The sequence below is a fragment of the Leguminivora glycinivorella genome, chromosome 4 (assembly GCF_023078275.1).
Source record: "Leguminivora glycinivorella isolate SPB_JAAS2020 chromosome 4, LegGlyc_1.1, whole genome shotgun sequence".
NCBI lineage: Eukaryota > Metazoa > Arthropoda > Insecta > Lepidoptera > Tortricidae > Leguminivora > Leguminivora glycinivorella.
In genome coordinates, this window is record NC_062974.1 from 597,708 (window position 1) to 613,667 (window position 15,960).

Below are 15,960 nucleotides of genomic sequence, written 5' to 3' on the forward strand. Positions count from 1 at the left end.
TTTTTTTTTTTAATGTTTGTTCCTCGATATCTCCGTCGTTACTGGACCGATTTTGAAATTTTTTTTTTAATTGAATGTATATGCATACAGATTGGTCCCATTTTTCTCAGAACCCAGTTCTGATGATGGGATCCTGGAGAAATCGAGGGAACTCCTCGAATCTGAAAGGCATACATATAGTGATTTTTGTGTTTTTAAAGGAACAGCATGCATTTAGGTACGGAACAGTGACATTTGGTGCAGTGGAACTGCTGATGATGGCCAGAATAGAACTCTTCAAATCTGAACGGCACGCTTATAGTGACTTTGGTATTTTTATAAGAACAGCATGCACTTTCATCCAGAACAGTGACATTTGGTGCAGCGGAATTGCTGATGATGGTCAGAACCGAACTCCTCAAATCTGAACGGCACGCTTATAGTGACTTTGCCATTTTTATAAGAACAGCATGCGCTTACGTCTAGAACAGAAACATTTGGTACAGTGGAACTGCTGATGGTCAGAACCGAACTCCTCAAATCTGAACGGCACGCTTATAGTGACTTTGGTATTTTTATAAGAACAGCATGCACTTGCGTCCAGAACAGTGACATTTGGTGCAGTGGAACTGCTGATGATAGTCAGAACCGTACTCCTCAAATCTGAACGGCACACTCATAAGTGACTTTGGTATTTTTGCAAGAAAAGCATGCATTTAAGTTCAGAACAGTGACATTTATTTATTTAGTTATGTTTGTTAAGCATATTGAGTTTTCAAGTCAAAGTTTGTCAAGCTTCGATTTCTTATAATATAATATCGGATTCATGAGGAATTGAGGAAACTCCTCAAACCTTAACGTTATACGTATATTCATTTATGTTGCCATCTAATAATTAAAGCATTAAAAGCAGTTTTAAAAAATACCTACACATTTCTACATAATCCAACATTCGCAAGTAACTTTCACCAGAACCCGAAAGGCGACGGTTTTTTTTTCTTAAAAATTATTGCGTTGTAGTTTCCTCGCTATAGTGAGGGGAAAAGTTTTGTGTTACACTCGGGTGCAAATGTATTTTACTTCTCGTGTGTTAAAAAACTCGCAAGTTCAGGATTCTATTCTCGAACCACTCGCTTCGCTCGTGGTTCGACTATAGAATCCTTTCACTTGCTCGTTTTTCAATTCCACACTCGGCGTTAAAATACAACTTTGCCCCCTTGTATAACAAATAACTATTAATTTCAGCGTCGCAATTCATACCGCTGCCTCCACCGTCCGGACTTAAAGCGGGTTCCGTACCTCGGCCGGATGACGCCGGACGAACTGGAGTCCCTGTTTAGGGGCCATGCGGACTTTCCGGCCTGGTCGCAGAGAAACGGTTAGTACCATAATGTTGTGGACATTTGATGATGCGTACAGCTTGGCAAAAAAGGATACAAATGCAACTATTTTTTTTTATCATAGCAACACTTACCGTTTTTATACAAAAGTGACACAATAGTTGCTACAATCAAAACGGATTTCATAGACCGTGGCGCCTTCATTATTTTCTACTCTTTGTGTCATGCTGTATACTAATCGTTCAGCCTATAAACTGTATACAGATTGGTACAGAGGTGGAGAGAGTTGGGCGGAATCGATTCCTTTTCGAATTAAATGACACATTACAGCACCATTACAGTAATCATCATCTTTTAGCAATCGATTCCTTTCCTAAATTACCTACTGTAATAAATTCGCGACGATTACTTGTGTAATATTACTCCGGAATCACACGACCCCTTGTTGTGAGCCACACTGGCGATGTTGCCAGATGTATTTACCGAAATGTCTGAGGACATCACACGACGTCTTATGGCGCACACTGGCGATGTTCCCAGACATGTTGTTACTGTCCCTGCTGGGGGTAGGACCAATCAGCCCCCCCCCCTCCCACCCCTCCCTCCTGGATCCGCGCTGACCTTATTATCCATATGTAGGCATTTATAATCAGAAAACGAGAGACATCATTCGTCAAAATTAGTTGTATACTGAGAAAGCCTACAATAACTTGTATAGAAATTTTGCAGATAACCAAGACACACCAAGAGTAATGCTACCCCCTGATGAAAACAACCTCAACCGAGACCTAAGAACCAAAGAACCTACAATGACTGATGGTGAGTCGCACAAGTTTTTAATTTCCAAAAAAGTTTTCTTCGTGAAAGTTTCACAAGAAATATATGAAAATTAAATTTAAGAAATGGAAAATTTCAGTCTTCAGACACAAATTAGGAAAGTTTAGAATTTAGAAAGGTGAAATTTCCAAGAAAATTACATGAGTTTCACAAGCAATATAGGAAATTTAAATTTTAAAAATGGAAAATTTCAGTCTTCATACAAAAATTAGGAAAGTTTAGAATTTTTCCTATGTTGAAAATTTCGCTATTTTATAATAATTTTCCTTGGGTACGTAGCATACACGAACGCTCAGAATATCTGTTCCGTAGCTATCGTATCTCTATCGCTCTTGCGTATTGGCGCGACAGAGCCAGACTGCATTTCCGTCGGCGATTCGACGATTGCCATTCGGCTACGCCAGCAGTAGGTCGGAACGGAACGTTCGATAGTTTACCTACGAAAAACTAACGATTTTTTTTACAAATTTCCACAAAAGCTAATGTATTGCGAAATGTTTTTCCTTTGTATTTTTACGGAAAGTTAGAGGTGCCATGCTATTTCAGTCAACCTAAATAAATACCTATATAGTCCATGGGCCAGCTGGTCCAATTTTGCCAAACGGTATAATTTGGGGGTACTAAGTTTCCTTTTTACAGCAGTTAGGTAGGCTTATAAGGATGTTAAAAAACCATGATTGCCATCTCAAAATGGTAGCTAAACAAAATGGCCGCCAATCCAAGATGGCGGATATTGAGTTTTAAAAAATCGACCATAACTCCAGAAGTATTGGTCCGATTTCACTTTTATTTTTTTTAAACGAAAGCTCTTTTTATTTACTTATATACTTGTCATATTCATTGTTTCGCTAAATTCAACCATTAGTTAGTAATTAACGAAAAATGTAAAAAAAATATCTTTTTTTCTAAGACTTTCTGTCAAAAATCATGTTTCTACAAAATACCTTGCATATTCTAATAAATATTTAAATGTAGAAAAATAGTGGCATTAATCACCTTTAATTTGATGTATAAAAGATACAGATTTAATTTACAAAAACAAATAGAGGCTTATATTTAAAGCTGCCTTCGTTGAAATTCACCGTTGTGCAGTTGGGGTGCATACAGTACTAAAAGATGTTGTAGAGTACAAATATGCTGTTTTTAGTTTATTTTAGCAATTGTACAATTAGAATAATAGTTTATGTTAATAGAACATGATAGTATCCATGAGTTTGTAGATATTCTATAGTACTAGGATAAAATTTGTTTAGATACCATATGTGCAACACACCTCAATGATGAAAATTAAGTATTTAAGTGTACTAGGTATATGACTAACATGTATCGAGACTGTCAAGATAGAACCATTAACCTTTTGACCGCCACGGACGGCCACGGTGGTCACCGGAAATTCTTGCCAAGGACGCCAACGATACGGACGCCAAATGCAATAAAATTGGGACTCCGTAATGCCTAATTTCGCTCATATATTCGCGAATTCGCTATGCAATTCTGTTGCGATTGTGCCCGGGAGACGGAATACTCCGTCATCATCTTGTGTATAAGGGTTAGATCGTATTCCGGATTGAAAATAGTTCCACATTCAAGGACTCTCAGATTTGAAAAAAAAAACCTACGGGCGAGCGGGTTAGTGAAAAGCACCCCCAGAATTCGGGCAAACTTTAGAAATGTTCTTTAGTACAGCATTAATAGATATTCCTTACCTATATTTTACCGATTACCAAACAACGAAGCCGTGATATACCGGATGGACAAACTTTGAGACATTTATCACCGCTTAAAGTAGAGCTAAATATTATTAACATGTATTGTTGGTCATTACCGAACGAAAAACGTTAGAAGACGTTAATAACAGACGTTTTAATTACCTACTGACGTAAGTTGAATTTTCATAATAGGTGTTCCAAAATGCGAATGTTTCTATGCAACCTGCTATTGAATCAAGAAAAGTTAGCACCCGTATCGACGAATCTCAATTAGTAGAGAGGAACTCCGGGGTTATGCAATCTGGCCAAGTTTTTAAACAGGAAGGCATTTATAAAAGCCGCAATAGGGATGATAGATGTATAAATGTATGCCTCAATTATCTTCGATATGCGGATAACATTGTCATCTTCAAAGAAGCACATGTTCCCCTTCAGAAGCCGATGATGTATGCCGTCGGTGAGTGTTGGGTTAAAGTAGTTAAACATATAGAGGTATGTACAAATTGAAAGTTATGGCAAGGACAGGCTTATCCAAAGCTCCATATTTCAGCCTTTATAATAAGTAACAGAGGACAAGTTATCCGGAACAACAAATAAAGCTTGGGTTAAGGAATGCCATAAACGACTAACGGCGGTAAGTCATAATAACTAAATCATCCTTCAATGGACTAAAGGACACAGTGGATCTCGAGGTGATGATGCGGCCTACGAGCTGGCCAGGCAGCTGGGGTCGACTGCTGATTCTCCCGATGCCCTTCAGCAAGGTATGCTGAATAGGAAACTACACACAGCACACTGGCAAAACCAGATCAAATGCTTCAGTCAAACAAGCCAAGCCTAGCATCAATGGAAAACTCACAAAGACACTCCTTTAACTAGGGAAAGTCCGCCTGAGAATAGTAACCAATTTAGAACAGGTCGTAGACTATTTAACAAACATATTTTCATAACAGATGCTATGAACATTCCCCTGTGAAGAGGGTGCCTGTCACCTGGTGATTGAGTGAGCAGAGTGGCTCCATACAGGAAAAAACATCTCAGATCCCCGAGAGACCTCTCCAAAGTTCTCCTACTCAACATTAAAGGTCTAATAGGATTTCTCGAGGAGATAAGCTGGCAGGACTAGCTAAATCCCCCACATCACGCAAAATAGGCACAAAACGTCGAGTTGTGGCGAACCATAACACAATACAGAGACTTGGGTCGGCGTCCCTGCCGGCGGAGATCACAGGGAGGACTTGGATGCCTTTTGTAGGCTAAAGGACGTATTAAGGGTAAGGATACCAGTCACTGAAGACCAACATGTTTGATCAGTGTGTAACTGGGTACTTCTCACCGTGACATAAGCTTGCGAGATGTGGACACTAACAATGTACTAAATAAAGAGGCTAAAAGTTGCATATAGAGCACAACACGTTCGGTATGTCTTTCTACGATGGAAGCGAAACGAGATGATGCTGATGCGGCGACGGGTCAGAGTTATAGAGATCGGATTGCTACTGTAAAATGGGCTTGGGCCGGGCCAGGGCACGTAAGTCATGATTGAAGGTGGAATATGCGTGTATTGTTTTGGAAGCATAGCTCAGAGACAAGACCTGCTATAAAAGTTCGAAAAATTAGGATAAAATTAATCTGTTACCTGTGATTGTCTTGAAGGCTTGATAATAGTGATATTGGCTATACAATCTACATTATCGGTAATAAGTTATATATTTCTGTGCGTAAATTAAGGTTTATTCGGTAGGTACCTATATCACGTTATTTAGTAGTCGGATACTTCATAGATATGCCTTATTAATGCATTATAGTGCATTTCTCAAGACTATTATTTTAACTAAATATAAGTTTTCTCGAACACGGATCAGAGTTAGGCTTAACCTTTTAAACGCCAAATATTGAAACAATATGTCGTGCCCCGGACACCAGACAGACGTGGATCGCGATTATTTGAGCAAAATTAGGCATTAAAAAGGCCCGCATGGGTCCCCAATGTAATTGACAAAACTGATGGCCATTGCTGATGGTTGGCGTCCTTAGGAAGCATTTCCAGCGACGGCCATATCCGCCCATGCTGGTCAAAAGGTTAATGTGATGAGATAGGACCTCAACTATGTCTAGTTTATTTATTTTGTATTACCTCGGTTGGTTGGCGCTGCATCACTAAAGAAATTTTATAAAAATAATAAAATATCTAAAACAGTACTTTACCTATGTCATATTTTATTATATTGTTAAAGCTAATGGATTTCGGATACTATCATGTTCAGTTATTTTCTTAATTGTAAGTAAAATTGCAGAAATATACTAAAAACAGCACATTAGTAATCTACAACTTCAACCTGAAGCTTTTAGTACCGTATGCACAACGGTGAATTTCAACGAAGACAGAATTAAAATTAAGCCTCTATGTGTTTTTGTAAATTAAGTCTGTATCTTTTATACATCAAATTAAAGGTGATTAATGGCACTATTTTTCTGCATTTAAATGTTTATTAGGATATGCAAGGTATTTTGTAGAAACATGATTTTTGACAAAAAGTCTTAGAAAAAAAGATTTTTTTTTACATTTTTCGTTAATTACCAACTAATGGTTGAATTTATCGAAACAATGAATATAACAATTATTTGAGTACACAAAAAGAGCTTTCGTTTAAAAAAAAAAGAAATGAAATTAGACCAATACTTCTGGAGTTATGGTCGATTTTGTAAAACTGAATATCCGCCATCTTGGATTGGCGGCCATTTTGTTTAGCTACCATTTTGAGATGGCAATCATAGTTTTTTAGCATCCTTATAAGCCTATCTAACTGCTGTAAAAAGGAAACTTAGTACCCCCAAATTATACCGACTTCTTCACTGGCCCATGGACATAACGTTGACCGAGCTAGCATGACAACTGCGAACGTTTCCGAGAAAATATAAGTTGGCGAAGTAACTGCAGGTAGGTACCTACAGTCAACCAATTGGAACCCTAGAGGCCACTGTAGGACTATGCCACAGTGACGTTATAAATCAGATTGTAAGAAATCTCTTACTGCTTGTCATTTTGACATGTTCGGACACTAGCGATCAAATATATGAAAGAGGCACGTTCCTAGCACACAGTCTAAGCTCGTGTAGGTGAACACGTAGGTACTTGCTTGTATAAGTGAAATATGACAGGTCGATTGTTCGCGTTTTTGACAGGCGGTAACTGTGAGGTGACCGAGTGGGGGCGGCACTTTCAGAGGGGAGCGATAGTGGTCATACTGTACGTTAGTTCTCTTTATTATACTGTACCCTAACTGTACAGTCGAGTTAGTTTAGCTACATCTACAGTCTACACACATTAGAAGTGAGCTAGAATATCTGACTGCTCTCTATCATGCTAATAATAAGTGCAATTTCACATTCTCCGATCCGATATCGGATGTAGGACCGATATCCCATACATTTTAGCCGCCATCTTTGATTTTTGCTTTTAAAATCCTTCCGCCATCCTATATCGGATCGGATAATGCAAAAAGGTACTAAAAGTCATGTTCAGATATTTATGTCCTCGTAATCGTGTAGATAAACGAACCCTACTGTAACTTGTTGCACTTACCAGAAAGTTTTTCTTCTGCGTTCTTCAACAACATTAGGTAACTAAAGCGAAATTATCTCGAATTTTCTTTTCTCTCGAAGTTAATGAATGGCTGACAGCTGAAAGAGCATGATTAATTATGTCGTTACCGTCCTTTATGAGATGGGCGTTAATTATACCTAGTACTTTGCACTTAATTATACCTAATGCCTTTGGCACCTTAGCTGCGGCAGACGAGAATGAAAAAAATATTTTGCTGATTGCTGAGAAAATATCAACTAGCTGGTGATATTCATGCTATTCATACTAATATCCCCCCCCCCCCCCCTCTTGTGATGACGGGTTAAGAATTTCTTCCCGTGGGTGTCGTAGAAGTCGACTGTGGGATATGGGTTAAATTGTGGCGTAGGCGTGAGGCTGTCAGCCTGTCACTGCAATGTCACAATTTGGATTTCTTTCAACCCCTTTTTGCCAAGAGTGGCGCTGAAACTTTGTATTCATGTGCTCTGCCTACCCCTTTATGGGATACAGGCGTGATTATATGTATGTATGTCATACTAATATTATAAATGGGAAAGTGTGTGTGTCTGTTTGTTTGTCCGTCTTTCACGGCAAAACGGAGCGACGAATTGACGTTATTTTTGTAATGGAGATAATGGAAGGGATGGAGTGTGGCTATTTTTTGTCTCTTTCTAAACCCCCCCTCACTTCCCTAAAACGGTGGAAGTTTGTATGAAGCATTGCGCTATTTTTTTAATTTACCGCGAGCGAAGCCGCGGGCAATAGCTAGTATTTCATATATTTGTAATGTGCAATAACGCTAATTAATATTAGTTTTGTATACGACGTGTGTACGTACAGTTAGCAAACATTAGCACACTTAGCACACATCTACATACAAATATTACAAATATATATTATGTATCTATGCAGATGTAGATACTTATTCATATTCATATTCATATCATTTATTGCATACACATGTGTTTACAATAGGTGTTTTTATAGATTAGGTCACAACATGCACCCGTCAGGGTATAGCAACATAGAAAGCTAACATACTAAAATCGCTGTCAATAGAAATTGTCAACAATGTAAGCAAACGATTATATAAAATATCAATATTCTAGCACAATTTTATTATTTTAAAGGTTGAGGATCATAATGTGATATGCATTGATTAAATAACACATGGATTTAACCAGTATCTGATGAGTTACAATGGAAATTAAAGACATGTTGACTGCATGGTTTGTTTACATTATTCACAAGTTCTATTGACGGCGACTTTAGATTCATTCATTAACATGCTTATAATAGTAAGAATTACATTAATTGCTTATTTCAAATTTAGATAGCTACTTAAAAATGTCAATTATTCACTACATTATAGGTACACAAAACTAATTAATCAAAAATGTCAGTAAAGAATTGATCCACAGAATAATAGCATTTTTGTTGTAAAATATATATGTATAGGCACCTACTAATGTAATCGTCACTAATGGTTAAATCCGGTTTTGCCAAACTGGATTTAACCATTAGTGACGGTTATCGCTTACCATCGGGAAATTCAAATTATTGTTTATAACTATAAGAAATTATTTTCTAACTGTAGTGGCGCCATCTACAATAAAATGATTACCTACTCTTCGTTTCCAGTAACTTTCATTACTGTTAACCCGAGGTTGTTCGAGAATTAAATATTTGGTAGTGTTACACTCTCACGGCAGATGTCGTTACGTGCCTCCGTTATTTGAAAACCCCTGAGTACCTACTTATTTACACCAGAGACTCACCTAAACCGTTGAGTTGAATATCCGTTGTCCAAAATCACAGTATAATAAAGAGTAGGTAATGTACTATCGTACAGTATGGTCACTCCCGCTCCCCGCTGAAAGTGTCGCCTACCTCTCGGTTACCTCACAGTTACTGCCTGTCAAAAACGCGAACAGTCGACCAGTCACATGCGCGGATCCAGAAGGGGGTCATGGGGATCATGACCCCCCCCTGGAGCCTAGGTTGGCCATACAAATAGACCATGTGATCCACCCTTGGGGCCTGGGCCTTCAATCAATCAATCAATCAATCAAAATATTCTTTATTCAAATAGGCTTACAATAAGCACTTTTAAATTGTCAACAGTGTACCTACAATATTCATCTTATTCTAAATATCAGAGCAATTTATTGGTGCAATAAACAATATTGTTTTAAAACTACATTGATTTAATAAAATGATATCAATCTAAATTGTATAAAAAAAATACTAGTCTAAAAACTTCTACAATAAATTCTAAATGTCAAAAAAATTGTATAAAAATACATTGAATTATCAATATCATCATTAATAAGCTATATAATTAATGGTTTTCAGCAATACTTGTATCCCACGGTGTTTCATCATTCATGTAGTCTTGTGTGCTATAGTAGGCTTTAGAGATCAGTATACGCTTTACATAATGTTTAAATCGATTAAAAGACAGTTCAGTGATGGCATTAGGAAGTTTGTTATAAAATCTTACACAATTACCTATGAATGATTTTTTTATTTTATGGAGCCGAGTGAAGGGCACTGCAAGCTTATGCTTATTTCTAGTGTTTATATTATGTACATCACTGTTTTTCTTAAATTTACAAATGTTTTTATGTACATACATAATATTCTCATAAATATATTGACAATGCACTGTCATTATATTAATGTCCTTAAACTTATCTCTAAGTGAGTCTCTATGGTTCATTTTGTATATTGCTCGAATAGCCCTCTTCTGCAGAACAAATATGGTATTTATCTCTGAAGCACTGCCCCATAGTAAAATACCATATGACATAATGCTGTGAAAGTAACTAAAATAAACTAATCGAGCTGTTTCCACGTCTGTTAACTGACGGATCTTGCTCACTGCAAATGCTGCAGAGCTCAGTCTATTCGAGAGGGTAGCAATATGGGGACCCCACTGAAGTTTAGAATCTAAAGTTATGCCAAGAAAAACTGTACTATCTACGAGTTCCAATTTCTCATCCTTCACAACGACACTTGCTTGTTCATTTTTAGCATTACTCGTTACAAACTTAATACATTTAGTTTTTTTCTCATTTAACAATAAGTTATTAACACTAAACCAATTAACTACTTCGGAAATAGCATTGTTTACATTTTCACAAGTTTGTTGCTGACGTTTGACTTTGAAAATAAGGGAAGTATCATCTGCAAACAATACTATATCATGGTGGGTCTTTACAAGATATGGCAGGTCATTAATGTAGATAAGGAACAGGAAAGGCCCCAATATTGATCCCTGCGGTACACCCATAGAGACTAGTGACCCCGGTGAGCGCTGTCCATTCACGTCGACCCTTTGTATTCTATCGTGTAAGTAAGATTTGACTAAATTCAGTGCCGATCCTGTCACTCCATAGTAGTGCAATTTCCTGATCAGTGTTTCATGACAGACGCAATCGAAAGCCTTAGATAAATCACATAAGATACCCAAGGCATCCTGTGACTCCTCCTTTACCACGTGACCCCCCCTGGGCACGAAGCTGGATCCGCGCTTGACCTGTCATATTTCACTGACACAAGCATAGTACGCGTTCACCTACATGAGCTTAGGCTTACATTCAGGCGGCGTGGCGGAGACGTCCGTTGCGCGCCCCGAGACACGCGACGCCTAAGTGGGGACGCTACCTTAGACTGTGTAGCCTTTTCATATATTTGATCGCCTGTGCCTAAAAGTGCCGCCCACCCGCTCTCGATTATACCCATTATACCTCACAGTTACTGCCTGTCAAGAACGCGACCAGTCGACCTGTCATACTTATTAGTCATACAAGCGTGGTACGCGTTCGCTTGCACGAGCTCAGACTTTATGGTTAGGAACGCGATTTTTTTCATATATTTGTCAGAGGTGTGCCAAAATCTTAACTGCGGGTTCTGCTGCTTACACAATTTATATGTTCCAGAAAACGGTCTAGTACTTCACCCGATTCCCGAGATCAGATCAGGAGCAGAAGATGTCCCAGTCGGCATGAGATTACACGGAGCTCGAGCGAGACTATACACGTCCGTGCAGGCGGTCAGGGCGGGGGATCAGCGCGAGTCAGTACCTACAAGCTATTTAATTCATTTAAACTTTATAGCACAATTTTACAAAAGAAAGAGTGCAAATGGCGGACTCAACGCCGTGAGGCATTCTGCATCGGGCTAAGCAGAAACAGTTTGATGTAGGACTTTACAGTCGAGTCAAAACCTTCTGTCGATAGCAAAGTCCCCACTGTTAACACACACGAGTAGATATAACTATTCCACCGAGTCACACCTAGTAGGTATGAGAACCATATCATTCTTTATTAAGTAACATTTTCCGCCACGGATGTAATGTGTGATGGGGCAGAGGTGTTTATTATTGAAACATTAGGTACATTATACACTTTTCTGCCATTCACGTCACGTCACGGGCGATGGCACGTCGCTAGGCAATGTGTTCGAGCAGATAACGTCCAAGGAGACGTCAAAAGAAGATAATTGACAGGGAGCGTACTTTTCGTGCCGATGACATCAATTTGACGTCACGCTCCATATAGGATGATCACAAATTGTTTTATTGTAAATTATTAATCATTAGTCATTAATCATTTTAAGTTATGAATTTCTTTGCATGGTAATGAATGCAAGAAGGATGGCGTGCTTTACGTTAGAGAGGAATTCTCTTTTCTACGTATTTATTGTAATGTGTTGTTAACAATACTATTTAATTAAATTTATTTATAAAAACAAATCAAATAATTTTATTCACGTTTCACATTTCAAGTAGGTATTATTTATGCCACATGTAAATGGACTACTGTACTTGAAGTAATTTGTACACGATTAAAATGATTGACGACTAATGATTAATAATTTACAATAAAACTATTTGGGATCACCCTATACGGAGCGTGACGTCAGATTAATGTCATCGGCATGAAAAGTACGCTCCCTGATAATTGATTTAAAAATATGTTTTTAATTAATCCGACCATTGTACAATAAATTAAATATGGTCAAACCTTGATCTCTTAGTAAGTTCAGGAAAATTGCGACTTTCACTGTTTCGGCAGTCATTAAGATTGTTCGTTTCCGTGTAAATCTCGAATTTCTGCTTCCCTTCCATTTTTCTTGGCTAAAATACACAACGAAACATTACCTTTTCAGTAGCTGCGATTCAGTAAACGAAGCAATAGACAACAGCATACCCGAAGACCTGACAGATGAAGAGGTCCAAATTAAGGAGGAACTTCAGATCATACTCCCGCCAAGACCTGATGACGTCAACGCTGACTGGTCCACCACTAGCAATGTCACTTCTAGTACTAATAGTTGAGAATTTGAGACTTTGAATTCAACCAACAATGAACCAAAGACAAAGAATTATTTGAAGAACATTAGAGTATGAACAAATAAAATAACAATATGAAATTGGGAAACAGATTTTCGGATTTAACAAATAATTAATCTACTTAAGGACGAATGATTAGGTGAACAGCATCAAGATATAAAGTGTAGAAACTAAGAAAAAATAGAGAAAATTTGGAAAAGAATTTGTGAAATAACGTAATGAAAATATAAACTATCCCTTTAACCGTCGCAGTCCGATATATTATATGACAGACAATAATATTGTCTAGCTCATTTCGCCGAAGTCTGATAAATAAGATAAGACATATCTGCGTACAACTTCGTACTAACGGCGGCGACGCAAGCACTGCTCGGGGAAAAAATCAAAGCGGTTAAAAGGATAATCAAGTATTAGTATACATTTATAGTTTGTATGGGAATAGAGAAACGTTGTGCAAGAATTTGAGAGAAAAAAAAACTAAAATGTCAAGAAACTATTGTAAGGATGAGAAAACTGGTCAATTATCTTAGTGGCAAAAATACCAAAGACACGTAACGAAATTAACGTGAAGATTGTCAATAAGATTTTAAAATCAATTATTGCAGAAAATTAAGACAAATTCTAAGGATTAGGTATATTATTGTCACAGAAGAGACAGCAACATTAAGGATGTAAACAAAATAAATCGAGCAACGATTAAAATTATCAATTCTCGCGAAAAAAAAAATTTGCTAACCTAACATGCTCGTTTGAGATTTCAAAATTGATAAATTTCTGAACATTATGGCCACCAAAATAGCGAAATATAACTTTTTTAAAGTTTTCAAACGCTGTCCTTTGGACCTCAAGCGCTATAGGATAGGCGCCAGGATCCGTTTGAAGTTGAGTAAGTTAGGACAGAGTCTGAGGAGCGCGGCGGTGACAGGGGCCATGTATGTTGGATGGATACTGTTTGACATCATTATATGACTAGAAGGCATTTTTGAGTTTTATTTTTTTTTTTCTTAGATCAGTCAGCCATCAGCTAAGGACCTTAGACTGAAACTGGTTGGTCTTTTTAGGTTTGTAAAGGCTCATACTAATTAGGACTCTCCGAGGCTTTTAAGTATGCGAATTACTTGCAGATAGGGTGAGCGTCACACATAACCACAGAATATATAATAGTACAAGTACAGAAGGCTCACTCCTTTGATGTTTACAAAACGCCGCCATTCTAAATTCTTACCTACATTAACAAACGGACCGCACGCGTGCAGACGACATTGAATTCTATTGCGCCGCGCGAAGGTCGTCGCCAGTGAATGGGCCGCGAACTCGCGGCCGCCGGCATGTACTTGTAGCGCGGTGAAAGGATCGCGGAGTGAGCCGCCCCTGACATAAGGTTCATTATTCCGAAAACGTTGTACAAATGACGCCCAACTGTCCGTTCTCTGATTATTTGAGAAGTTTATTTTCAAAAGGGCCTATTTTTATATGAGCCGAGGAGGATTTAGCCCTTTTCAAAACAAAAATCCTGTTTCATCCCGGATGATAATTTAGTGGAAGGGAGACGTATAGTGAAGTTCCGTGAAAGTCAGCTATTGTTCCATCGGTGGATTGTAAAAACGATAACCAACCTTTTTAAAAGAAAACTTTGTTATAGTTTAAGAGCGTTCTCGCATTATCCGATTCGATATCGGATGTAGTCAGGAAGAAATTCCAGGACCGATGTTCTACAACCGATATCGCATCGGATATTGTGAAAACGTTGTATTTAATAAAACAAGGTAGTCAAGTGTGAATTTATATTGAATAACTTTCTACAATATTATACAGCAAACTGTATTCGTACCCACACTTTCGCTTCAGTAACGCACCAATGCTATTCGGTTCAATTTAACTAAATAATTTTATATTAAACTCAATTTATACATCACAAGTGCATTACAATTACTAATTTAATTGCACTTTTATTTAAAGCGAATTTGTGTACATTGTTATGAATTTCACGAGATATTTGATCTAATAACATTTGATTATTCTCAGTTCTAATAGTGCCCAAGTCAAATGAATTATAAAATGTACATTTCCTTTTCTTTGACTTTTGCACTACATTAAAATTATACTCTTTAGTATGGGTTTCGGCACCGGAATTGAAGTCGTTCACACAATGCTTACCTACCGATGAAGCAAAAGTAACTAGTCTTCCTTAGGGACTATCCACAGTCTGGCGACGCACGTCGCTTGAGGCGCGTCTTACGTCCTTCCTATACAAAATGTACTGAGACGATTTTTAAATTACACTCGTGCGGTGCGGTGCTGACGTCCGTTTCTCGTCTTACGACGTGCGTCGCCTGAGTGTGGGTTGCCGCTTAAACTACTGTGGCCATATGATTGGTCAGGTTCACAGAATTAGATTTATCTGTGGTTAGGTTATTGTCAGTTGTCATATCACGCGTCACTTTCGCACTTACATACTTGTTTGAACGTGACAGACATGGTGACAAATGAAAGACAGCCGTCCTTACGCCCTGCTGAGCTTATTTCGATGAAGGTTGACAGATAGGCACAATTCTTCGCACCAAAAGCAAGTTACTAGATTTACCAAGTTTCAAATTGACTACCTTTTTACTATATTTAAGTACTTCATGTAATATTTACTTCAACTCCCGTGTCGATACCTATCCTATAGTTACAATCAATGTATAAAAAATATATACGGACAAAAAGCCAAAAGTATGTATACACGACTTTATTGCTTACACGTTAAGGTTGTGCATACACATTATTGGGCACTCTGTCCGCATCGATATTTAATACCATTGACTGTACAAGTGTACACAATAAACTGTAATACGTCTAGAAAATAACCAGCGGCAGTATAATTTTCTAAAAGTGTATATTATCCAGATTTTGGCCAATCATCTAAAGTAAGCAGTTAATATTGTCATGTTACTAGTTCAGGTTATTTACCGAAATTACTGGCATATTATCATATTACATAACTGAACATAATGTAACAATAAAAAATAACAGAACCGTCATATGTGAAATGTTTACAAAATTATGATAAAGCCTCATCAGAAATATATGACTTTATTGACTTTGTCAAGAGGGTGTTGTTCTGATGTATGAGGTGACGACAGTTCAGTATAGTATGAAGAAAATACC

General features: G+C 37.8%; 1 protein-coding gene across 2 annotated transcripts in view; it reads left to right on the top strand.

Moving 5' to 3' along the window:
• The window catches only part of LOC125225464, a 31,199-nt gene extending 18,141 nt beyond the window's left edge, over window positions 1–13,058 (top strand). Inside the window, exons 3-6 of one of the 2 annotated variants that reach the window (XM_048129203.1) lie at window positions 1,225–1,357; window positions 2,049–2,138; window positions 11,396–11,531; window positions 12,627–13,058. In XM_048129203.1, the coding sequence (XP_047985160.1) occupies window positions 1,225–1,357; window positions 2,049–2,138; window positions 11,396–11,531; window positions 12,627–12,795 (528 nt within the window). In that variant the 3' untranslated portion in view covers window positions 12,796–13,058. The remainder of the gene's footprint in view (window positions 1–1,224; window positions 1,358–2,048; window positions 2,139–11,395; window positions 11,532–12,626) is intronic. The other variant, XM_048129204.1, reaches the window with a different exon arrangement.
• The last annotated feature ends 2,902 nt before the right edge of the window (window positions 13,059–15,960 follow it).